The sequence below is a fragment of the Hippocampus bargibanti genome, linkage group LG13 (genome assembly GCF_051943395.1).
Source record: "Hippocampus bargibanti isolate YZ-2025 linkage group LG13, ASM5194339v1, whole genome shotgun sequence".
In the NCBI taxonomy this organism is placed as follows: domain Eukaryota; kingdom Metazoa; phylum Chordata; class Actinopteri; order Syngnathiformes; family Syngnathidae; genus Hippocampus; species Hippocampus bargibanti.
Window position 1 is genome coordinate 9,559,639 of NC_142746.1, and position 26,479 is coordinate 9,586,117.

The window sequence follows — 26,479 nt, forward strand, 5'->3', positions numbered from 1 at the left end:
GCGTGAGATGACTGTTGTACGTCTTTGTGTGCCCTGCGATTGGCTGGCAACCAATTCAGGGTGTCACCCGCCTCGTTCCCGAAGACAGCTGAGATAGGCTCCAGCACCCCCCGCGACCCTAATGAGGAATAAACGGTACGGAAAATGGATGGATGGATTATTAATGTAGTTAAAAGTTGAGCAGGTGAACAAACTATACAATTTTAGCTCCAAAAAACTCCTATAATATGCTAATTTTGATCATGTTGATGGGGATGGTGTGGTACAGGTGCCAATTTACCGGGAGTACTTTCAATAGACCAACTCTCTCTCTCTCTCTCTCTCTCTCTCTCCAAAACGCCTCCTTTCTTGATAAAAAATTATGTAAAACAAGAGCAATGATTTGATCATAACCAAAAACATATTCTCCATCCGAAATATGCCTCATTTGCTGATTGAAGTGATTTGAGATGAAAGAGGAGAGTACCACCTGACCACTTGAAGGACCATCACTATCACCACTACCACATATGTTATTTGCAGTAGCGGACCGTCAAGGCCTGCAAAGCCTGCTCTGCAGGCCTAAAAATATCTGAATCACGGACTGATGTCAATTATATTTTGTCCATGAATTCTTATTAAATAAATCAAACTTCCTTGCATTGCTTTTCCCTTGTTGCGCTGCTTCCAGACATGTTTTCATATTTAATCATTTAACCAATCACAATTCAGCCATCCTTTGTTACCAGGGTGAGAAATCTACATGGATGCCTTAAAAATCAGTTCTGAAGGCCCTGTCGCATCAAATGTGTTGATCTAACCAATCAGATTTTGAGTTGCCAACCCAAAAGGGGTACCAACGCTTTCTTGCAGGCGCTGGTCAACGGTAGATTTTTCGCAAACTGTGATTGGCGAGTGATTAGCCAATCATAAAACTGCTCTGATCACAAGCCACGAGTGGCAAGAACATACTGGCCAGAGCTAGCACACTGTATCGTTCGCGAGCTGCATCAGCAAATATATTGTATTGATTTAATGGCAGTTTTGTCAACCCACAATTGCTGAAGGAGGTGAATAAATGGATTTGGTTGGAGATTTACTGTTAAAGCCATTTTCAAGACGGAATTTTCAAGAAAAAAAAATGGACATCAGAAAGGTTGGTCAGTTATTTCCTGTCGAATGGTAATAATAATAATACATTTCATTTATAAGCGCCTTTCAAAACTCTCAAGGACACTTTACCCTCTAGTGGACTCGTAGTAAATCACACCACACCTTTTTCAGTCTGGATTGATTCAGACGTAGCACTACTGAAGGCTTAGTGATGAAATCCATGGTCTGCCACTGGCTATTTGTTTCGTTCTTACCAAACACTCCCTCGAGTCATCGACTACAATTCACTTCCTACATGCTACATCCTAACTTCCAATTGAACCATATCTCTTGGACTATACATTTCCTTCCTCGATCACTCCAATGCGTACTCCCTACCGCCTTCATCGACAACCCTTTTTATCCATTTCCACATTTTTCTCTCACTCTTTCTCCCCTTTCTCCTACATTAACAACTTTGTACTCTGCTGAGAGGCCCGTGGGCGGAAATGGGAGAGTTGGTGGAGTTGGAGCGGTGCTTTCGCCTCGTTGCCGCGGCGACGCTACTGCGTCAACCACCACCTGAAAAGAAAAGAAATAGCAGTCCATCTCCATCTATGTTTAACAGTGTGATAGTCTGTAATCTGTCAGGCCTGGACGGAACTGAGGACGAAGAGAGTAATAACAGCAATCAGGCGGCAATTGAAGCCATGAGGTGTGACTCATTGGTGGAGTGCGGAACCATCGGGGCCCACTTGTGCTGTACAGCAAGCCGTCATTTGCCACTTTCGAATGCACCCTGACAGCCTGTGACTCCTTCCTCATCTTCCACACTCACATAAATCGACGCACGCACCTGGTTTGACAGCGGAAGTCGCGTCTACATGTTTCAGACTGACGCTCGATATAACCGCTGCTTGCGAATGTCACACGGCGTGTCACGTTGTCTTCACGCGGACACAGTTAACGTCACTTTTCGTGGTTATGGGGATTGAGAAGGTGACAACCGGGTTGTCGAGATATTGTTGTGGCATGTTTTTTTTTTCTTCAAAAGGCCAAGTTGTTGAAATAACTGTCTTCTGGCCACAACATTAGGTACACCTTCCCAAATGTCTCAACGTGGAACTGCACGGCATCAAACTGCAGTGGTCAATCGTCAATGTATGAATTACCCAACTGTCCACAAATGAACATTCTAAAAAATCCCATATAGTAATCCTTCGCTTTATAACATTTTCTTCCTTTGCTCCTCCTTGTTCATATATACTGTCAAATTAAAACACCAAAGATGACATGTTCTGTGTTGAAACAAACCAGACAGTTATTTAATGAAAAGCCACTAGCTTGATACTAACAATGCTAACACACAGTGCCAAACACTATAGGCAGGCTAACAAGGCGAGCATTAGTATTATAATAATATAACTATTTATTTCAGTGGGGAATGATGATTTAGACACAACAAAGTAAACTACCAACTTTATAAACATGTAAACAAACATTATTGTTTACTAATTAATGTATTTATTTTTACATACAGTGTGTCTCCACAATACTCAACTTCAACTCTTCATCACTATTATGAACACTATAGGAAGGCTAACAAGGCTAGCATTAATAATATAATAATATAACTACAGTAAGCTCTCGCTATATCACACATCATTTTCCCTGTGCCCCTTCATGTTGAGGTATACTGTCAAATTAAGAAACCAAAGATGACATGTTCTGTTTCGAAACAAACCAGAGATGTATTTGATGAAAAGCCACTAACTTGATGCTAACACACTGTGCACAACACTATAGGCAGGCTAATAAGGCTAGTGTTAATATTATAATAATATAACTACATAATCCCTTGCTATATAACACTTTTTATTTCCTTTTCCCCTCCTTGTTGAGGTATATTGTCAAATTAAAACACCAAAGATGTCATGTTCTGTTTCGAAACAAACCAGACCGTTATTTGATGAAAAGCCACTAGCTTGATGCTAACGATGCTAACACACAGTGCCAAACACTATAGGCAGGCTAACAAGGCGAGCATTAGTATTATAATAATATAACTATTTATTTCAGTGAGGAATGATGATTTAGACACAACAAAGTAAACTACCAACTTTATAAACATGTAAACAAACATCAGAATCAGAATCAGAATCATCTTTATTGCCAAGTATGTAGAACACACAAGGAATTTGTTTCCGGTAGAACACGCTGCACTAGTATCGTCGTCAAAAAAAAACTGCTAAGTGGCACTATACAGTTCCATTTTGGCTACTGTTGAAAGAGTTCAAAGAGTTAATGGCTTGGGGGAAGAAGCTGTTTAAATGTCTGCTGATTGTTTACTAATTAATGTATTTATTTTTACATACAGTGTGTCTCCACAATACTCCACTTCAACTCTTCATCACTATTATGGTTCACTTCGTCCGTCTCGTCATGTATTTTGACCGTGTGTCCTTCACATTGTCCTTTCTCCTTGTTTGTCCTGGTCCGGCACCCCGGCGGTCCGATTTTCAACACTCTCAGCTTGTCGCTGACCTTGGCAAAGTACTTTTTTAGCTCCTCCGTGGGACCGTTTTCGGAGAAGAGATTGTCAACGTATGCCTGGGCGTACTGATCCGAAGCGATCATCTCCAGGTTGAGTGAGGACAACGAAGCTGCAATGTGAAGGTCAGCAAATGAGGTTTAAGTGCTGTGAAAGCCCACTTGTTTGTTTGATGACTGAAAAGGGCTGCAGAGGAAAATCACATCAAAACAAAATGTGCAGTTGCGCTTCTAAGAAATGTTTATTGGTGAATTCAGTGGAAGTGAAGTATTAAAGGTTTTTGTTGTGATCCATTTTCTCATGTCTTGGAGAAAAAAATAATCATCCACTATTTTTATACTGATAAATGCATTAACAGATCTCAGTAATGACTCAGCAGTGTCACAGATATGCCACATTTTGTCCTTTGATGTAATGCAAATTTGTTGGAAAAAAGTGCTGCTCAAGATTACAATGTTAAACAACATTTACATTTTATGGGAAATTTTCTGTCTTCTCTTTTTGTATGGAGAGGTCATAGGAGATTTGTCTCAAAAGATCTGCATCATTTGCGCTTGTTGTGAAGGAGATATTCTATTTAAAATGCCACAACTTCAAAGGAATAAAAATTATAATCATTTCTCATCACGTATCCGAATATGCATACGCATATGCATATTGGTATTCTCAGGTTGTTTTACTTGTAAGCAGGTACCATCTGTGCCAGGTCCTTCTTGTATTGTTCCAGGACGGCCCTCGCTGACAGAGGCTCATCCCGTCCCTCCAGGACGGCCAGGTGAATCAGCATTTGGGTGAGGAACGCCGCCCCGCTAGCCCAGATCCTCATAGACCTGAACCTGCAAAAGTGTGTTAGTACAACAGCAACCAGTGGAGTAAATTCTCAAAGTAAAAATACTTTGTTACAGTACTAAACTGACAACTTATTATTTTGGCTGCCTATATTTGTAAAAACATTAATTGCACTTTATGCTGTGTCAAAATAGGCTAGTTGTTTTGGGGCTTTCCAGGTCTTCCACATGTGGCATGGTCACCAGTACGATACGATGGAAAGCCTTCCAATTAGGAGATGTGATACAAGTGAAGCTTGTTGCTTTGTTGTATTTTATCCAAGCTATCATTTCTTAAGATAGTTTTCAATCACGTGATCACCATTGGTCTGCCATGGTGGAGTTTGAGATTGTGAGAATAAGATGGTTTGAAATGGCTAAGTAGCTAGCTAGATAGATTGACCGAATCCGTCTATGTAGTTAGCGAAATAGATAGATTGAATCTGTCTGTCTAGTTAGCTCAATAGATAAACTGAATTGGTCTATCTAGTTAGCTAAATTGCTAGCTTGGGACATAGACAGATTCAGTGAGCTAGTTCGCGAGCTAGCTTAGGACCGTGGCGGAAAAGTAGCATTTATGCTAAGTCAGGCGCATTTACACTGTTGTGTTAAGGTGCACATTCCCAATGAAATTGATTTTTTTAAACAACAATTGGTACCCAATTTAAACATATCTCACCATCTAACTCTGTGAATACAAGCCGAAATGTGACTGATTGACTTCACATTGCAGAATACAGTAGTTGACAAGGCTAATTAATTGTTATATTTTTGTCGTGTTTTATACTGTCATGTTTAATATAACACAAATTTTAGCAATTCTTCTACTTAAGTATACTCTGTGATAATTTCTTTTTATGGTTATTTTTTTTAACATTATCTCACTGTGAATCGCAGTCCCCATCCACCAGGGAGATCTTAAGTTTGGTCAGTGTGATGCTGCGTGTGCTTACGCCGAAGATCCGAAGATCACTCCGCCAGATCCGAAGATCACTCCGCCAGCCGTGGTGGGTGTGTATCGCGAAAGGTTTAATTTTCATAAATTTGACGTTCGTGAACCGAAGAGTTCGTAAGGTAAGGTGTTCGTAAGCCGAGTTCTCACTGTACAGCCCCACCTTGCAGCATTGTCCGGTACAGAAGGTTACCAATGGCATTTTTCATCCGGGAGAGTTCCTCTTCTGATGACAGGAGCTGGCCCATCTTGACGTCTTTAGCAGATAAGATGCTAAAGCTAACACTTGCCAAAATAATGCATTCGTATTTTTACATTTCCGCTTGTGTGTGTTGTTGTTTTTTTTTTTTGTTTATCTGGCCTAGCTTCCTGTCCCACTTCCTCTTCCTGCACCAGTAGAGGTCATCCAAGACAAGATCGGAGTAAAATTTAGCTGAGCTATAAACGTTGACGTCCCCCTAGCCACGGGAAGCGGGACCTGTCAACATACCGCAAAAAAAGATGGCCCTTTAAAGACGCTGACCCCCTTAAAGCCCGCTGACCCCTTCAAATATCAAACCTTTATAGAGTAAAGTCGTTATTAAAGCTTCAAGCGCTATCTTTGAGTGGATGCAATTGAAATGAATCCGCTTCATGCTAAAGGAGCAAAAGAAGCCGGGGGCAGCAAGGAATTGAAAGTAATAGCTACAAACTGACAAATAGGCCAAGGGTTTTTTATTTAGCTAAATGGAACAGAGAGGCCTTGGTGGTGGTGTTTTTTTGTCTTTTGCTAGATTAAATATGGGACAATAGGGTGTGGGATTTTAGGTGGTGTTGGAGATGTTCTTTGTTATCTGGGACAAGGGCTTGGTGGAGTGATACGATTCTTGACTGCACTTTAGGTTCCAGCTAGCAGGGTGATTTTTTTTATACCATTTCCAGGACTAAATCAAAGGAAAAAACACATTTTTTTACACTGCCATTGTTTTCTTTTTCTCAATCCAAATGTTTACTGATGAACCTTTGTTTCCATTTGTTTCAGCATCAGAGGATCAGGATCCTCTCACATCACAAAAAAAATGCAATGATGTCACAGATTTGACTCAACAATTTCCTCCAACTGCAACACCAAATTATGCACCTGCCACTAGCTAACAAGCATAAATAATTATTTTAGGGGGGCAAAGACGTTTTCAATCCTCGGTGTCACCATGCGTACCTTTTGTACAAAGCTCCTCCCTCGTCCACTTGCAAGTACTGACGTGTCTTGTTTTTGTGTATGTTCTGTTGCTGACTCACTGCTGACATGCTTCACTCCTCCAGGAGTGATGAATATTTCAATATGCCTATTTGCCCATGTCTCACACACCCCCCACACACACACACACACACACACACACACACACACACACACACGTACATGCACTGTCATCTTGCACTAAATAGATGCACTCATTCATTTACTCAGACTCCGCCTTCCTTCTTTCTAAAGGTCTCTTTCGCATTCGACTTTGAAGATGAAAGGGGCGCATTGCGAGGAAGCTCATGAAAATGTCATGATGGAGAAAAAGGAAAGTAAAGCAGGGCCGGTGGAAGAAGGCCATACAGCAAAAAGAAAATGACAATGTGGGGGCCAAGTTCCTTCGTGGGAAATCTTACTCGGGGTGTGAGCCAAGTCGTAACATTTGGGGAAAGATTAAGACAGGAGAACACGGTGTCTTTTTAATTGTCCTGTTGGTATTTATAACTCATATTGTTCCATGAGTGTTTCGTTATTTCTCTATACGTATTACAGTAAAGTCTCGTTATATCGATATTCAAGGGAGTCCGAAAAAATATCGATATAACCGGGACTATCGATATATCCGACCCTGTTTGCATGTTATTTTCTCCGTGCGTGCATAGAAATAGTATCGATATAACCGGGACTATCGATATATCCGATATCGATATAACGAGACTTTACTGTACTTATAAATAATAAGAAGTGCTTCTTGGTTAAAGAAGAATCAAAATTATGCTCAAATGATACCATTTTTCATATTTCAAAACAATTCTCAGGCGTCTTTGTCTAAAAACTATTGTAGCTTGGCGCTCCACATGAATTTCGCACATTTTCATGCATGCTGGCAGTACTTCATACATGACATTTCATGCACTTGTCAATTATTGTTGAGATCTGCACACATGGCGCATGCAGCAGGGGCATCGCCAACCCTAACCATCGCATTGCCTGTCTTTTTTTTGTTTGTTTTGGGTTTTTTTGGGCAATGACACTTTCAAGTCAAATTGACAATGGAACATTTCCGCGGTTCCTGACAAACATAAATAACAGGATGGTTCATTTCTTCCGGTACTGTATTTTGAAATCCTGCCTTAACCTTTCGATGTAATCCCTGTGGAGCAAGGCAAATCGAATCATTCTTTGGTGAAATCAAGCAATTTGATTTTTTTTTAAATGGCCCTTGCCTCCACCGCGTGTGAAATGATGCAAACTTGGCAGGTTGCATTATAATTTTGCTGCCTTTCAAAGTCACGTTAAAAGCCTTAAAACTTGCCATGTGCGCCTGTGAGATGGATGGTTATTATAACGACCCTGAAAGCCTATCTGCACGTACATTTAAAGGAAGATGAATGGCTCGGCTTTTCTTTGTGACGTTGCCCACGCAACAGCTTTCACCGGGCTGTGATATGCGACGTGCCCGTGCAGAACGCCAATATCAATTCTGTCAACCCCCCCTGCCATTTGGCATAATTAGCCTCGCTGCTGCTGAATGGACACACAAAATGTATGCTTCGTGACATGCGTGTCACTGGCTGACATATTGCTTAGCGTTAAACGTATTTCATCCGTGAGAAGCTTGATTGAAATTAATGTATGGACTAAAAGTACATTATAATGCCATTTCATGATGTGAAAAAATGTTCACTTGAATCTCGTTTTGGCGAATTCCCATGTCCATGTATTAGTTCTGGAATTTGCTCTAAATCTGTTATGATGGACGTCTGCCAAATTTTATTTCGTGGTGAAAATTCTATTCAACATTTCCAAACTTTCCAAATACAGTAATGATGACACACAAAAAATAGCTTAACTATTTAGTATTGCACAAGTAGCAGTAGTTTTTCGGGGCCATGTTGGGCAAGTTTCGCTCCAAGAGTCATAAAAACGACATGCCTTTCCCCAATTTAATAATATCATGCTGAGAATTTACAGTCCAATGTTTATTCATGCTTCCACCCCCAAAACAACATTATTTAATGGAGTCATCCAGAACACGAAAAAGTCTGCTGACATTTTCAAAGCTCTGTGACCCAACACGCTTGTAATGATTTTTCAAGTTTTAATAAATGATATGATATTATTCAGAGGCACGTCGATACATTTCATTTGGCCAAACAAGAGTGCAATCTGAAGTGCTGACCGAGCGATCTGTCCGTATTGCTCCTGGGGGAGGTAAACCTGAGCATTTTGATGTAATGCTCATCCACTTACTATATGCTTTGTACCTATGAGGTTTGTTGTTATCTCTAATGAGTTTAGGATGATAAATGAAGTTTACCTTGAAATTGCAAAATACAAGTATTGACATACAGTAAAGTCTCGTTATATCGATATTCAAGGGAGTCCGAAAAAATATCGATATAACCGGGACTATCGATATATCCGACCCTGTTTGCATGTAATTTTCTCCGTGCGTGCATAGAAATAGTATCGATATAACCGGGACTATCGATATATCCGATATCGATATAACGAGACTTTACTGTATATAAATGATTTTGAGTCTTAAATAAACCTTACATGTGTGTTTTGGAAATGTTAGAGGAAGCCAAAATATGATGCCGCTGTAATTTGAAGCCAGGTCGTCATAACAGAGTTCAACACTGAGTTCTCCATTAATCTTATAATATAATACAATCTAAAATGGGGGAAAGTGGGGCGATCTGACCTTCCATTTAGATCCCTTGACATTTTTAACTGTCCCCTGGGTCACTTTAGTCCCGAAGTGAGGCCTTAAGGGGAAATGCCATTTAAAAAGGCCACGGTCCATGAGTGTGCCTGTTAGTGCAGCAGCCCCCGCTTAGTCAAGTCAGTAAACTGAAATGGCTTCAAATTAAGTTGATGCTTGAGTGTGCCTGTGTGTTTCGGAACGCTCCCACTCTATTACAATGGTATATATATGAATAAAACCTATTGGGTGTTTTTTTTTCTCAATGAAACACCACATTGTTAGGTCAAACAACTCAACCTCAATATGTTTTTTAATATGTTACTTTATTTAAATGTAATGTAGCGAGTTGCTTTTTCTGTAGCCACAAAGGGACATAAGTCTTCTTGTGCCGGTCCTAAGCCCGGATAAATACAGAGGGTTGTGTCAGGAAGGGCATCCGACGTAAAAGCTTGGCCAAAACAAACATGCGGATCAAACCTCTAAAGATGGAGGACACTGATTTGCTGAGGCGACCCTTGGAGGGAAAAGCCGAAAGCAAAAGAAGTAAAGCAATTTACAAACAAATTCTACTCGTCCGTCGAGGCACCACTGTATTAAAAACGCAACATGAATTTGCAAGATTTTTTGAATGAATTAAAATAAAATAAAATAAAATAATTCCCCTACTACTTTGTTGAGGGCATTTGTACGCGCTCGTAAAATAACGTGGGGAAATCTACCATTTGACTAAAAGAGACCTCTGCTGGAACCGAAAGTGAAATGCATCTCGGTGACGTATTTCCGTTTCCTATGTAAACAAACTAGCTCATACAATGGCGGTTCATTTTGTGCGCACATGAGCCTTTTCCTGCATTTATCGAAACTTTAGAGCGAGCGCAATGGTCAACAAAAGCAACGATGCGAGTCCAATTCGCTACTTTTGCACGTACGGTTACGGGATGGAGCAGTTTGTAGTCGACGAGATGACGCGGAAGCTGGCGGCGCACGACGTGAGTGGAGAAAAAAGGCCATGTACAACGTCTTTTCCTTTCGGGTTTTCTCTTCAGCGAATTAGTGTCCTCCATCTTCAGAGGTTTGATTCGGATGTTTGTTTTGGCCAAGCTTTTACGTCGGATGCCCTTCCTGACACAGCCCTCTGTATTTATCCGGGCTTGGGACCGGCACAAGAAGACACTTGGTTATGTCCCCTTGTGGCTACAGAACAAGCAACTAATGAACTTAATAAAGATGAAGATGGTCAGTAAAAGGCTCCCAAACACAAAATGGTCATCGGGACAGCAACATTCAAAATTGGAGAAAAACGGCTAAATACAACATTCAAATAAAAAGTTAAAATACTGTGTCAGTTGAATGAAACTAAATAGTAATAAACGCGGAGGATATTACTAGACAAGTAGGGCACAATCCCTCTCGAAAATGCATTCCAGAATAAAAAAAATCGTGACCAATGTGTTAATAGCGTTTCAACAACGAACCAAAAGTCCACGAGTTTCAAATAAATATCACAGAAATAAATAATAGTTCTTAAAGTATAAATAATTCCAAATTAAACCCTAAAAGAAAAAAAAACCGAATTCCACAATATGGATTGCATTTTCATTTATTTTTTCCAAAAACACATTACATACAGTATTTTTGGGTCACTTATGGCCCCGAGTGAATAAAATATTGTTTGGAAATTATGATATTACACATGAAAAGGTTCTTTCTTAGCCAAACTGCTTCCTCAGTACTGCACCTGTGCCTTTTTTGCAGATTGAGCGTCTGCAGGGTAAAGTGTTGTTCAGCTCCTCTGCACAATTCCGCTTATTGAAGGAGCTCAAGTCTGTCGAAAGACTATTCTTGTTGATGAGGCGAGACCCTCCTCTGAAGCTCTCGGCTCCAGCCAACCCAGGTAGCCACCAATCCTTAATATTGCATGCTCGATAATTCTTGTTGTAATAGTTTTGTATGCTGCGTTCATAGCCAGGGTCGCCTCTGAGCTGAAATCCACGCTGATTGGTGACCTGCAACAGTGGACCAGTGCTGAAGTGACATGGAGGCGCCTGCAGGGGGTGGTAACAGACAAGGAGACGGAGAGTGAGGCTCAGGAGCACAAGACAATGGAAGAAGAGATTTTTGAGGAGGAAAATGGAGGTGACTTCCAAATCATGAAGAAAAGGAGAAAGATGGACTGTAGTGTTGACCACATCGACAAGGGAGATGACTTTGCTGTGGGAAAACGTGGTAATTATTAATAATAATACATTTCATTTATAATATATTTTATTATTTACTAGTCCTGTTTTTTTTTTGGTTGGGGGGCATATTGTGCACTAAAATGTTCTTGAGTCATCCACTGCATATTTAACATTAAAATAAAATATTTTAAGCATAACAAAATAATTTCACATTTCTACCCCAATTATTTTTCACTTGTGTGTCAAATAGAACTGTAAAAGCTGTGGTTTTAAATGTTTTATTCAGATAAAACATCAGCAGAGGCTAACTGTCAAGCTTCGGTCCCATTTACCTTTCGGATCAGCTGCAAGTGTTCTGGGTCTGTGTCGCACCACCTTAGCGTTCAGGTACAGTCAGAAGAGAGGCGTTAAAAAGAGTTTTTGATGATTGAATCACTACAAATTGCATAGAATGGCTTGATCAGCAGACACATTTTGGAATGGACCAGCATGGCAGACCAAAATCCCAATACATTTTTATTCTATTTGTCCCTTTTTTATATCCAAAGGAGGTGAGTAAACTGTTGGGAACCAGTCTCAGTGGACAGTTGGGCTGGAAGGTTGATTTGAGGAACCCACAGTTTGAGGTCAGTTAAAGTTTAGTTTCATGATGATGATGATGATGATTATTATTATTCCACTTGTCTTTGTTTGTTTGGTTTATACAACTGCTTGTTTGTCACTCACAGATTACCGTCTACTTGAAGGATGACTATTGCCTGCTTGGGATCCCGCTCACCAGGTGAGCCCTCGCTGAATTGACATTAAAAGAATACCTTGAAGGCATTGTGTTTCTCTTTTTTCTTTTTTTTTGGTTTAGATTTGAAATGGTGTTTTTTCCCTCAGGTTACCCCTTGCTAATCGATGCTACATCAAAACACCTGGACTCAGGTCCACAGTTGCCTGGGCTATGGCTGAACTGGCTCAAATTCGGGTACTGTAACGTGTCCTTGAGATTTTCGAAAGGCGCTTATAAATAAAATAGAGTAAAGTCTCGTTATATCGATATCGGTTATATCGATAGTACTGCTTATTACGATACTATTTCTATGAACGCAAGGAGAAAATTTACATGCCGCAGGATCGGATATATCGATAGTCCGGTTATATCGATATTTTTTCCCTCTCCCGAGAATATCGATATAACGAAACTTTACTGTATACTGTTATTATGACTGTTTATTATAGTGTTTGCAAAAGACATGCACCATTTATGATTTGACTTTTTAAGTGATTCCACTCAACAATTGGTTGTTTAAAATAACATTTTATAATTATCACTGTTAATAATTGATCATAATTTCTGAATTTGCATTACTACTGCTGTTGCACTCTGTTATATGTTATGGTTTTACATTATTAAATAAAATAACAGGGATGTTCTGACACAAATTCAGGCAGGTGTTGTACCACCCCATTTATTCATCTACTGCTTGTCAAAGTGTCTTCATGTGGGATGAGATGACCCTAGATAACCTTTATTTGTCTCACATTGGAGAAATTCCCAATTCACTGCAGCAAAGTTATGAAATGAAGTGGGAAGGAAAAAGAATAAGTAGAAAAAGAACAAAGGCAGCCACATTCGCAGCCCCATCTTGAAGTTTAAGACGATATGGCAAGAGGAATGAAAAATAATAATGTTTCAATCACAAACACATTGACTTTGCATTCTTATGCTCCGAATTAGAAACACATTTATGTCGCCTTGCCAACTCATCCTAACAGGAAGAAAACTTTGCTTTCAATGAAAACTACATGCTTGGTTGCAAAAAATAAATACATTACATGAGCAACTGTAAGGAAAAACCAGGAGAAAAATAAACATGATTCAATATGTTTCTTCTTCGGTAGTGTCTTTAGGTCTTTCCTGTGCGCTGCCGTTGTTATAGAGGTCCTGTAGTGGCGCAACACTGCAACTGCAGTTAAAACATGTCACTGGGCTGCTGCAGAGGGACATAAAATCGCACCATCAGCACAGCATTACTCTGTTGAGCGATATCATTCAAGCGGTCGTGACGCAGAATTAAAAAAAAACGGAATAATTATATCAGAATGAATAAATATGATAACATTTTTATTAAATATTTTAAAATGAAAGGCCCGGTAGTCAAGTGGTTAGCACACCGGCTTCACGGTGCAGAGGTCGCGGTTCGCGTCCCGGTCCGGCCTCCCTGTGTGGAGTTTGCATGTTCTCCCCGGGCCCGCGTGGGTTTCCTCCCACATTCCAAAAAGATGCATGGCAGGTAGATTGAAGACTCCAAATTGTCCCTATGAGTGAGTGTGAGAGTGACTGTTGTTTGTCCTTGTGTGCCCTGCGATTGGCTGGCAACCAATTCAGGGTGTCCCCCGCCTCGTGCCCGAAGACAGCTGGGATTGGCTCCAGCACCCCCCGCGACCCTAATGAGGAATAAGCGGCACGGAAAATGGATGGATGAATGGATTTTAAAATGATGAGCGTTAATATGCCTCATGATAGTCCGCTATATGTTGTGTTTCTCAGTCAGGTTCCCTTGTTCTCGATCCAATGTGTGGTATGGGAACCATCTTGATAGAGGCTGCACAGGAACACAAGGTTGCAAATTATGACTTTATTAGGCTCCAAGTTGGTCACCACAGTCGTCAGTTTTAATGTAAAGAATGTTTGTTTTCTCTGTGAATTTGATTTTCAGCTCGCTGGCTTCCTGGGTTTGGACATTGATGACAGACAGCTGCACAAAGCTCGTGAGAATGTTACATTTGCGGAGCTGGAAGACAGGATACACCTTTTAAAAGCTTCGGCCATTAGTGAGTAATCTGGCCAAGATGATCACAAAACGATTGATAATTTAATTCTCTAAGACTTTCATGTCCTCTGGCAGATATGCCTCTCCCGAGTGCAAGTGTGGACGCCGTGGTCTGTGACTTGCCATTCGGCAGGAAGTTTGGCACCAAAACCGAAATGGCTGCCAGTCTGCCGCTCATCCTCACCGAGATGGAGAGGTTCTTAGAAACTAAGACAAGCAAATCGGTAACAACAAAAAAAACGTGTTCAACATTGCTTGTTCTTGCAGAGTCCTCCGTGTTGGCGGAAGCTTGGTGCTCCTCCTGAGTCCTCAATTGTCAGCTCTCCTGAAAAAACTGATTGCACGGTCTCAAACAAGAACAGAAGAGTCTGCAAACAAGCAAGGAGCGCAGGATGTCGCATCAACTCCTACGCAGGGTGAAGAGCCTCCAATAACCGAGCCAAAATCCTCTCTCTACTCTCTGGAGCATCAGGCCACACTGAGACTCAGTTTAGGCACCATAGATGGTCTTTTACATAAATATCAAAAGACACAAAATTAATTTATCAGTGCTGGACATTTTTTACTTGTGTTATCTTCAACAGGCAAAACCATGACCTGGATGAAATTGAAACTTTCTGTACTGTTGAAAGGGGGATCGCAAGGTCATGTGTTGTGTTTGGCCCAAAAAATTGACATTTCAGCCTACAAGGCCCAAAAAATGTTGATACTGTATTTCAGCCAACGTGGTTGGATTTTGTTGTTTCTGTGTAATCTCTGCCTGAGGATGCAACAGTGCCGTTTCACAAATGTAAACAGTTTATTTCACACCATCTCTTGCGGCTGACTTTGCCTTAAATTGTTTTTTTTTTAAATAAATACACCTGTCCTATGTACTGTATTCCCAGTGTTCAGCATGTGCGTCTGTGTGCATTGGATGAAATAACTGGCACTGATCTAAAAGAAAACAGGGTGTTTTATTCAGGGACCGCGCCACTTCCGAGCGTGGACTTTTGTTGCACTGCAATGCTCACACACTGACCCCCATCAGCTGAATCACAATGCTGCCATCTGGAAGCGTTTAGCCCTGCTTAGCCTAGTTGGACCATGAAAGGGGCAGATACACTCTGGGCTTACTTAACTTCCAGGCTACTGTTCACTTCTACTTAAGCCAATCACTTGTGATTTTTGATGCCAGTACACAGACAATTGAATCTCTACCTCTAGGCTAGGATAATGGCTCACATCCACCCATAATTGAAAACTTTCCATTGACTTATTGTTTCATTCTTCAGCTCAGTTTTATATATTCACACGTGTTGTTTGTTTTGTCTCTGCTTCAAACTACGGATGTCGTTTGGTCTCAATGCCCATCGCAGTCAGAACGTCTTGTCTTGACAACTGAACGGTGAATGACACATGGTATGTCATGCTTATAGCCTTCAACTGCAGCATGTGGTACAGTTGGACCAAGCTTCTGTAGCACTTCCAGATTTTCTCACATTCAGATACTGGTTGACAGAACAGTCGCACAAGACTGCAGGTCGCGACATACCACCCTGTGCGCAGCCTGGATTGATTACAACAAAGCCTATGACTCGATGCCACACACATGATCACTGAATGCTTGGAGTTGTATAAGGACACTAAGAGCCTTTATTGCAAACTCAATGAAGATGTGGGAAACCACGCTTGAAGCGGCAAGCCACTTACCCAAGCGTCCATCAAATGTGGCATACATCAAGGTGATGCACTCTCAGCCCTGCTGATCTTCATCGGACGGAACCCCCTCAGCCAAATAATCGCTAAGTCAGGCTATGGATACCACCTCTGAAATGGAGCTACGATCAGTCACCTCATCTACATGGATGACATAAAGCTGTATGCTAAAAGATTTACGGACATCGACTCCATGATCTACACAACCAGGATCTACAGCAGTGACATCAGGATGTCATTCGGGCTGGAGAAATGTAGTTGGATGGTGACTAAGGTGGCAAGGTAGTCCAGACTGAAGGGTTACCACACCCTGAAGGAACAATAGCAGATATTGAAAACAGCTACAAGTACCTCTGTATACCACAAGCCACGTTGGTAATGGTGAACCAACCTGCGTTTGTGGTAATAGATAAAGGGCAGAGGAAAGCCGTTGTAGTGGATGGAGCAATCCCGAGTGATGGAAACATCAGAAAGAAGGTACACAAGAAACTAGAGAAATACCAAGGTCTCAGAGAGGAGCTGGAGAGAGCCTGGTAGGTAAAGGTGACAGTCGTGCCTGTGGTGGTCGGTGGTTGCAACAGATCCCGGGAAAATCGGCTATCTTGGTCCAGAAAAGCGCACTGCTGGGAACAGCACGGATACTACGAATCTTTGATCTGCATGTTGCGCTTTTCTTTTTGATGTAATTTTTTTTTTAAGTTATCATTTATTGTGTGGTATTCAAAGCTTTTGTTATTTTACTGTAAATTGCTAATAGTTTAGGAATATACACTGAGATTTGAAGTTTTTGTTGGCCTTGTTTTGAGACGGATTTTTGTTTTTTGTACTTTATTTTATATTTTCTACTCCATGTTTTATGCTCAGAAGAATATACTGTAAATAAAGCCATATACGTTTTAAAAGTGGTATATGTCTTTGTAAGCTCTCGGTCGTACAAGAGTGGTCCATCGATGAGAAGGTTTCTTCAGCCGTCATCTGTACTTTTTTCTCAAAAAAAGTACAGATAACCGCTGAAGAAACCTTCTCATCGAAAGTGGTATATAGTATGTTTTTTACATTAGTAATTCGTTTTACATATACTTTTGCAATATTTATGGAAGTAAATTAATTTAAGCAACAAAAAACTGAGGATCCATTTGGGATCCGAAAGAACCGTCATTTTTTGGTAAAAAAAAGAACCGACTTTCTAAAAAGAGCCGGAATTCCCATCACATCAAGTGCGAGTGCGTGAGGGGGATCTCCACTGCGCATGCGCCTTGCGCAGTGGGCGCCATGTTGGAGCAGGAGTGGGCTCGGGCTGCTATTTTCTGACTCCATATGTTTTTTTCTCTCTGACAATTATCCCCATTTGTACATAACATCGTCGGTGTCCGTCAACAGCGCGCGTCGCCTGGCGCCCTGAGTGGCACTTGGCCATGATGAACGCCAGCGTCGACCTGTCCCGACGCAATCCGCAGGAGGATTTCGAGCTGATCCAGAGGATCGGAAGCGGCACCTACGGAGATGTGTACAAGGTAAAAAGCTCCAGCGAGTGGGGGAAGAATCTCTGTTGACTCGGGGTTCCATTATCGGACACCCATAGTTATCGAGCGTTTTTTGGTAACTCGAATAAAATGTGGTCTTTTGCTCCCCAAGTCACTCACTTTTAAAGGCCAAAAATGTCATTCTCACTACTGGAAGCCTTTTAAAAGTGCGTCAAATTGAGCTAATGCTTGCCCTACCGATTTGCATGAATGTGGTTGTCACACACAATCTAAAAAAATACGTGTTTGTGTCAATATCACTATGTGCAACGTTTCCGTAGCATCCTTTAGTTAAACTACGACAGAAGACGATCTAGCAGACAGGTAAAAACCTAGCTGTTCGATCACGGACTCGGTTGATTTGGGTTAGCATCCCAATGCTAACTCCGGTTGCTCCGTAGGGGCAAAACACTGTCAGGAAATCGCAACGAGGGTTTATTTTGCTAATCTAATAATCACCGGAATACACCATTCGGTTCATATTTGACTAAAGCTGCCAGTAAAATAAAGTTGGTTAGACCCACGGGTGACAGCTGCATCGAGCGCCCCCAAAGAAGATAATTCAACAACAAGCTACGATAACAACAATCGCAACACCTCATGCTCTCCTGCCTCTTGTTTCAACACAAAACGAAACAATTTTCTTATTACAGAGGTAAACCACACATTAATAGGTCACCGGTGTGATTTTGTTGTGATTTATATCCGTTATCTTGCACACAACAATTAGCCAGGCCCTGCCGTGCCTTTGGAAACAGACCCACAGGACAAGATGGTCTTTGATCACTTGACAGTTTAAATACAAACAACTTGGGAAATTGTTGCAATGGTATGAATATTGTGGTAGGTGTAAATGTAATCCTGAGCCCTATTTTAGGATAATGTCAGAATGACATGTAAATGATTAATTTCGTGTTGCCCCCCCCCCCCCCCCCCCCCCCCCCCCCACAGAAAACAACAAACACGTGAATTACAAAAACAAAAAGGTCGACAATTGTACTCCAGTATAATATAGTCTTCTTTTTCTTTCGGCTTTTCCCTACAGCGAATCAGTGTCCTCCATCTAAGCCGGTTTTGTGCATCCTCTTCTCTCACACCAGCTACCTTCATGTCCTCTTTGACCACATCCATAAACCTCCTCTTCGGTCTTTCTGTCGGTCTCCTGCCTGGCAGTTCAAGGCTCAGCATCCTTCTCCCGATATAGTCGCTCTCTCTCCTCTGGACAAGTCCAAACCATCTCAGTCTGGCCTCTCCAACTTTCTCCCCAAAGCCTCTAATATGTGTCGTCCCTCTGATATACTCATTCCCGATCCTCTCCAACCTCAGCATCTTCAGCTCTGCTAACTCCAGCTCAGCTACCTCCAGCTCTGCTTCCTGTCTTTTCTTCGGTGACCATAACTCCAGTCCAAACACCACGGCTGGTCTCACCACCGTTTTATACACTTTTCCTTTCATCCTAGCTGAAAGCCTTCTATCACACATCACACTTGACATTTTTCTCCAGCACACTTGACATTTTTCTCCAGCCTGCCTGGACACGCTTCTTCACCTCTTTTCCATACTCTCCATTTGCTCTGGACAGTTGACTCCAAGTACTTAAAATCCTCCACCTTCTTTATCTCTTCTTTCTGCAGCATCACTCCTGCACCTGGATCCCTCTCATTTACACACATATTAAAATATACAGTAATAAATAAAAATGATATTTAGTCTCCTTAGCCACCTGGGAGCAGTGTATGACCAGACAGATGTCTTGTACTCTAGATAGACATCTGGACATCATGTTTATGATATAAGATAGAGTACTATCATTGTTGCATTGCACTGATTAAATTTCATTTCTTAAATGTTTTTAATGTCCCGCAATGATAGGGTAAAAATTTGCAGTCCACAGCAGCAATAGAAGAGGGATGGGGTTGGGGTGGGAGTGAAAGGATAGAAAACAAGATATTCTAAGCATAACAAAATAAAAAAACACACAATGTTAAATTCCTCCCAGTTCCAAGTTTAGTTTGATGGATTGAATCTTGAAGCACTTTTAAATCAGTCACTTATATCTCATGACACCACCGTCATGCTCATATTTATTTTTATATGCTGAGCAATGTTTCTGACAAAATATCAGCTCTTAATGTCCTGCTATGCAGTTGTACACTGCAAGATTACACAATTTGGATTGCCAAGAGTTTCAGTTATGTGGTTGTTTCACAATGACACTCTGTTGGCTGTCAAACTACAATCAATGTTGGCACAGTGCAACTTTATGAAATATTAAACGCTATTAATACCACTTGATGATGTTTGGTCCATTTCCAGGACTCTCTCTTTGGTTCTCTTTGGTTGCGGTCGACACTATGATCAAATTCAAGATTTCTGAGGCTGACTCTTGAGTATCCGTTGAATTTTCTGCTGATTTTTAGCAACATTGTTGTTGTTGTTGTTGTAGTATGATTGTTTTGAACTTTACATGCATCTCCTGTTGTAGTAGATCACGTGGGATTCTAATTTTAGGTGCTTTATCTTGGCTTGTTGCAGCCACCCGGGCTGTGACAAACGTTTTGTTCCCCCCGTTGGACCGGTTATCGTGTAGTAGTTCATCATACATTTTGTTGTCTGGACTGTTATCACCAAATGTTCAGAAATAATAAGCTTTCAATGCTCAAATTTTGGACCTCGAACTCTTGCAATGTACACATCACTCGACTCCATTTCAACCTGCATGTGTGTTCTACCTTCTGTGAGGCTTTTCTGAAAAGTGCTTCTCATGATAGCTGCAGATTGGATTGCTCTTATAAATCTTTTGCTTTTGATCGAATTGTTTTGTATTATTAAAATGAGTGACTTTTACTTCTACAGTGACTTATAAATGAACAAATTAATAATCTGCAGTTATGTACATTTTATTTTGTGGCTACTTATGCGAGTCAACATCTGAGTTGGATGTCAAGGTATCATTGTACCTGAACGAGTCAATGAGCACCGTGACAGTATTTTCAATGACGATAGTCTGACCAAATGCCAAATCTGGATGGGGCTAACACTTGAACAACAAAATACAAAAATGATTGTTGACACCTTTTGTTTCACTTTCTATGCACGTAATGATTTGCAGTGTAGCACCAACGATTATTGAGGAAGACTTACTTATTTATTGCCTTTAAGTCGAAAAGCAAGTCAAAAATTGTATTTGCAGCTCATTCGTCTAAACACGATATTTTGTTCAATATTGTGTCTGTGGAACGATAAGATTTGAGCAGAAAAATGTACTTGTCTTTTTCCATATCATTGTTAACTGATTTGTATCCCTATTTTGCCACCTCTTGTCGACTTAAATTGACATTGCAGTGGCTACGGCCTCGCCATGCAAACTTCACACAACCAACTCGAGTCAACGGATGAGCCAGATCGATGGCATGACAACACTTGTGGGGGGTGCAAACGCAAACCCCCTCCGTATTGGTGGGACGTCTGTGTAAGCACCAGGCGGTTTGCTGGGTAAACCTCATTGATGCCTAAATTTGGCTCTACTGCTGTGTGAAAATCTGCGACTCAGATCGGAATGTTTGCGCAGGAAGCAAGACGTGAAGCAGACTCCTGTGTTCTCTCCTCCTGTTTGTTGCGTTGTGTCAGACCAAGATGACCCCCCTGACACAATGGCCGTCCCACAATTTGAGCCCCAGCGGCACTCCGTAATGTTTAAGTTGAAAATCTGCATTTTGTACTCAGTCATTTGGAATTTGTGTCTCTTTCCTTGGAGGCACGGTGATACCCGGTGACCTTTTCCCACATTTCCGTGGCTGTGTAAGGCCTAACTAAGTAGGCTGTTGTGTTTGCACCTGGCATTGATGATATAATTGCTGTATCATCTGTGATTAATCTGAAAAGATACTTGATAATGTGTTAACAGACTGCTCAGAAACAAAACAAACCTGGCTTGGATAGGCCTTGAGTTTCATTTATGTGTTATTCTTGTTGTTTTAAAATAAAAGGCCCGGTAGTCAAGTGGTTAGCACGCTGGCTTTACAGTGCAGAGGTCGTGAGCTCAAGGCCTGGTCCGGCCTTCCTGTGTGGAGTTTGCATGTTCTCCCCGGGCCCGCGTGGGTTTTCTCTGGGTCCTCCGGTTTCCTTCCACATTACAAAAACATGCATGGCAGGCTGATAAACACTCCAAATTGTCCCCAGGGGTGAGTGTGAATATGGATGGTTGTTTGTCTCTGTGTGTCCTGCGATTAGCCCTCAACCGATTCAGGGTGTCCGAAGACGACTGGGAAAGGCTCAAGTACCCCCCGTGACCCTAATGAGGATAAAGCGGTCTGGAAAATGGATGGAAGCATTGACTTGTTGGTATTTTTGTAGCCTATGTCGGATTGGTTTATCACGCTTGCTTTGTGACCCCCTTGACAAAGTAAAATCACTCTTTGGTTTATTATTATTTTATCATTACTCATAAAAGGATGGCATTGCTGTTCCCGCAAGACAACGATAAGCACATTTTTGAATTGAGAAAGTCCAGTCCCACAATGGCCTTTGATTCAAAAGTCATTCAACACCCCTCATCGAGTATTAGCATATTCATCCGTAAAGGATCAGAGCATTGTTGGGCGATAAGCATTAAGTCTCACTCAGTTCCCATTTTCCACAACAGCTGTCACCCTTAACCACAGCACAGTGTGAGTGGCTCTAACAATACATTCTCGCTGATGGGTTGACTTTGGTGTGAGCTTGTCAGGTCACTAGGCCACGTCTGTTTGATCAATGTGTACACAATTGGTGCCTTGGTATGTGCAGGACTCCATATTTTAAACTGTTATCAGAATCAGAATCAGAATCATCTTTATTGCCAAGTATGTAGAACACACAAGGAATTTGTTTCCGGTAGAACACGCTGCACTAGTATCGTTGTCAAAAAAACTGCTAAGTGGCACTATACAGTTCCATTTTGTCTATTATCTATCTATCTGTGTATCTGTCTCACTGTCTGTCTATCTTCCTATCTGTATAACCATTTATCTGTGTACAGTGATACCTCGGCTTATGAACGCTTTAGCTAACGAACTTTTCGCCTTACAAACGTTAAATTCGCGAGGACATAATCTTGGCATACAAACTATTTTTCGGGAAACGCACGGAGCGCCACAGTGAGTGATGTGTCGTTCGCGAACGAGACGGTTCTTGGAGCTCCTAACAATAGTTGGAAATGGCAGCCGACTTTTTTTGTCATCTATTCCCCACCGCCAGTCTTCGGTGAAAGCTGCACGTGATTGGTCAAGATCCGTGGTAGATGAGGGAGGAGACACACGCAGGAGTGACGGGGGGGGGGGGGGGGGGGGGGGGGTTACAGAAACGCAGAGCTGCACATGAACAGAAAAGGCAGGCGACAGAGCTTGAAACAAAAAAACAAAGTGAAAATGTGAGAACATGGCTAGAAAACACGGTGATATTTGGACTTATTTCAACTTTATTGATAGTTCAAAGGCAGAGTGTAGACTGCAAGGTTCAAATAACGCATCAATCAGGCTCCACGAGTAACCCGCACAAGCCATCTGTACAATTTGAAGACAAAAGACAAGCAAGGGAACCAGCTAAGTTTCTAGTGTGTCTGCCTGCATCTTTTGCAATATCACAACTTCCAAGATGTACAACCCAGAGCTTCTTGAGACACTTTGCAAAAATCTATCCATTCCATCAAGCCATCAACGACCATCACAAAGGTAAATGAAATGACTTTATTACATAGTACAGTTTACGTCTGTGTAAGCTTTCAGTCGTACAGGAGTGGTCCATCGATGAGAAGGTTTCTTCAGCCGTCATCTGTACAAATTTGAAGGTTTCGGACGTTTCGCCTCCTATCCAAGAGGCTTCGTCAGCAAACTAAAGTCTGACTGGTCGTATCGGCCCTATTTATATATCCCTAATGTCCAGCCATGGCGGCGCCGGACACAGCTATGATAGGTCCCTACTCTCAGGTTGGGGGGAGCTGAGGACCACTCCCTGTGGTCCCACTGATTGTTCCTACATTCCTGACTCACGACTGGCCCATTTCCCCCACTCCCACCGGTATCACCTCATCAGCATTGTAATGCTGATGAAGCCTCATGGATAGGAGGCGAAACGTCCGAAACCTTCAAATTTGTACAGATGACGGCTGAAGAAACCTTCTCATCGATAGTACAGTTTATTTATTTAATTACATACCATAGCACATTTATTATACGTAAAATAATGTATATTGTGTGTAGTTTTAAGGCTTATTTAGTTAAAAATTATGTTTTATGGGGAACTGGGAATGAATTATTCTCATTTTAATGGTTTCCTATGGGTAATTAATTTTTGGAATACACACTTTCTGCCTGAGACACACTTTCTGGAAACCAATTAAGTTTGTAAGCCAAGGTGTCGCTGTATCCATTTATTTATTTATTTATCCGTTTATTTGTTTATTTATTTAGGTAGTAGCATGGTGACCCTAACCTGAAATTTAAGGCCAGCAGGCCCAAAGTTGACCTGCAATTTAAATACAGTAAAGTCTCGTTATATAGATATTCTCGGGAGTCGGAAAAAATGTCGATAAAACCCGGCCATTGATATATCCGTCCTGCGCTGAACTGCATTAAAAGGGGGTAGGGGGGGCAACACGTAAATGGCGGATCTTTGATATGGCATGTAATTTTATCATTGGGTTCATGGATTGCGTATCTAGCATGCTTTTTGTACAGTAGTGAAGTGAAAAACAAACTTGTGTATAAAATAAAAACGTCTTTACACTTTTTAATGACTATTTCCTTTCAAAAATGCAACCAATGCAAAATCCTCACGTTGTTCTTTTCACACGAAACTACGAACGCCAGCATGTACAAACATATGAAACACAGTGATTGTTGCAAGCGATAAAGATATCTGAATACAACACAATTAAATACATGGATGAAAAACCAAAACTGCAACGTTTACATTACTTACGTTGATGAAGTATTCTGCTGCACGTCGAACTCTTTCGCGATGAAGGATTTGCTTGTTGGATTCTCCTCCGCAGCCACAATTGCCTTGCACGTTGTTCGGATATCACAATTCTTACGTTTCCCCATGGTTGAAATTGGTGTTGAACAACAGTACTGTATATCAGCTCTGCTCCGCCTTTTTTTTATTGTGCGCGCGTCGACAGACCAAAACACGGAAGCTGATTACGTGACTTGGGCTTGGGAGGATCCGACAACGCGGTTCGAGAGAGTGCCTGAATAGAATGGCTGAGCTGTGGCGTAACAGCAGCTCCTGTTTGTATCTGTGTGTGATAACTGCTACGTTTGTTATTAAAAAGACCGACCCGCTATTGCAGCGACTGTGCGCAACATTTGCCATGCTGAGGGGCATCACAGTATGTTTCAGATGCTATTGCAGGAGTAATGAAAGACGTGAGCTCTGCTACGAATTTTTTAATAGTGCTCGCTTATGACAAGTCAAAACACGGAAGCCGGTTACGTGACTGGGGGACGATTGCCTTGTATTTCGTTCTGAGGTCACAATTCTTTCGTTTCGCTATGGTTGAAGACGGTAGAAAATGGCATCTGCTACACAGCAAGACACGGGAGCTGGTCACGTAACCAAGTCACGTGACCAAGTCAAGCAACGGCGCGACCAATTCAGATTTCGATAATGGTGGTACTGTATAGAAACGCTTAAGCAAATATCGATTTACCTTAAGTATCTTTTGTATCGATATAAACATAGCAAAATGGCCGCCGGGAGATGAAAAAGAGCACCGTAGTAACCGGATTATCATAATAACCATGTATCGTACTAAACGGAACTAATTATACATAAAAAGACTAGAAATGTGCACGGGAAATGAAAATAGTATCGTAATAAGCAGTATTATCAATATAACCGATATCGATATAACGAGACTTTACTGTATTGACTCCATTCCTTTCACTGTAATACAGATAAATTGAAGTGTGGAACAGAGGTTTGTCAGAAAAAAAAACTATTCAAATATAGTCATTGGAATCATAAAAATGCAAATTACTGCCTGCAGAGGCACGAGTCGGTGGAAAATTTACCTGCGCTGTCTCAAATTTTATGAGAAAAATTCCACAATTTAGAAGGCAGTCTGGAGTCTCTGCGTGCATGTCCTGCTGGTACTTAGAAGGTGATCTGGAGTCTCGGCGTGGACGTCCTGCTGGGTTTTATGCAAGGCTGAAGCAGGTAGCAGGTAGAATGCGCTTAGAATAGCAATTTCCTCTCACCAGGACTGGTGTGTTTGTGAAACATCTGGACGACCGTGGCAAAGGAATGCAACAGCCCTGGCCGGCCGGCTTCCTTTATGGCAAGGGTGTCAAAGTCATTTTTTGCCGTGGGACACATTGTAGTTACGGTTTCCTCTCAAGAGCCATTATGAATTTGGGGAAGCCATTAGAATTCATCCCCTCCACATATAACGTACAGAACGCACAACAAATTGATGAATGAGTAGTGTTCAAATTTGAAGTAAAAAATAATGACTGTTATTGTGATTTACATATGACAATATTAAATTTTGGTTCAGACTTTAGCAAGCATCACACAATTTGACAATGCTTGATTTGCTTTTGCGGGACGAATAAATTGATGTGGTGGCCCAGATCTGGCCCCTGGCCTTGACTTTAATACCAGTGCTTTATAATAATAATCCATTTCATTTCTAAGCGCCTTTCAAAACTCTCAAGGACACTTTATGGTATGTGCGCTAGGGTCCCCCGCAGATGGCCGTCGGGTCACTCGCCATTGAAATGCCATGTACACCCTGCAATCCCATCCTGTTTTTCTCGCTCCTCCTCACTTCCTCTGAACACTTCATTGGTCTTTGACCCGCTTTTGGTTGCGTCAACTTTAACCTTGCGCTCACCTGGCTATTCTCCTTTGGTGGGAAAACAAGCATTCAGTC

The 26,479-nt window shown here is 41.5% G+C and overlaps 2 protein-coding genes and 1 pseudogene across 10 annotated transcripts in view; 2 read left to right on the forward strand and 1 right to left on the reverse strand.

Annotated features, from left to right (window-relative positions):
* Positions 1 to 3,438: 3,438 nt before the first annotated feature.
* On the reverse strand, positions 3,439 to 5,649 carry LOC148889259 (uncharacterized; annotated as a pseudogene).
* A 4,477-nt stretch (positions 5,650 to 10,126) lies between these two features.
* Positions 10,127 to 15,218, forward strand: thumpd2 (THUMP domain containing 2). The gene is made up of 11 exons (XM_089011987.1): positions 10,127 to 10,325; positions 11,092 to 11,230; positions 11,302 to 11,562; positions 11,803 to 11,903; positions 12,065 to 12,142; positions 12,245 to 12,297; positions 12,402 to 12,489; positions 14,056 to 14,127; positions 14,225 to 14,339; positions 14,414 to 14,534; positions 14,606 to 15,218. Exons 1-11 carry the CDS (start codon positions 10,215 to 10,217, stop codon positions 14,877 to 14,879), a joined length of 1,413 nt encoding a protein of 470 aa, XP_088868113.1. The 5' UTR covers positions 10,127 to 10,214; the 3' UTR covers positions 14,880 to 15,218.
* A 2,083-nt stretch (positions 15,219 to 17,301) lies between these two features.
* Positions 17,302 to 26,479, forward strand: part of map4k3b (mitogen-activated protein kinase kinase kinase kinase 3b) — a 40,142-nt gene continuing 30,964 nt past the window's right edge. For all 9 annotated transcript variants that reach the window (XM_089012870.1, XM_089012862.1, XM_089012863.1 and 6 more), the window contains exon 1: positions 17,302 to 17,550. In XM_089012870.1, the coding sequence (XP_088868996.1) occupies positions 17,452 to 17,550 (99 nt within the window). In that variant the 5' untranslated portion in view covers positions 17,302 to 17,451. The remainder of the gene's footprint in view (positions 17,551 to 26,479) is intronic.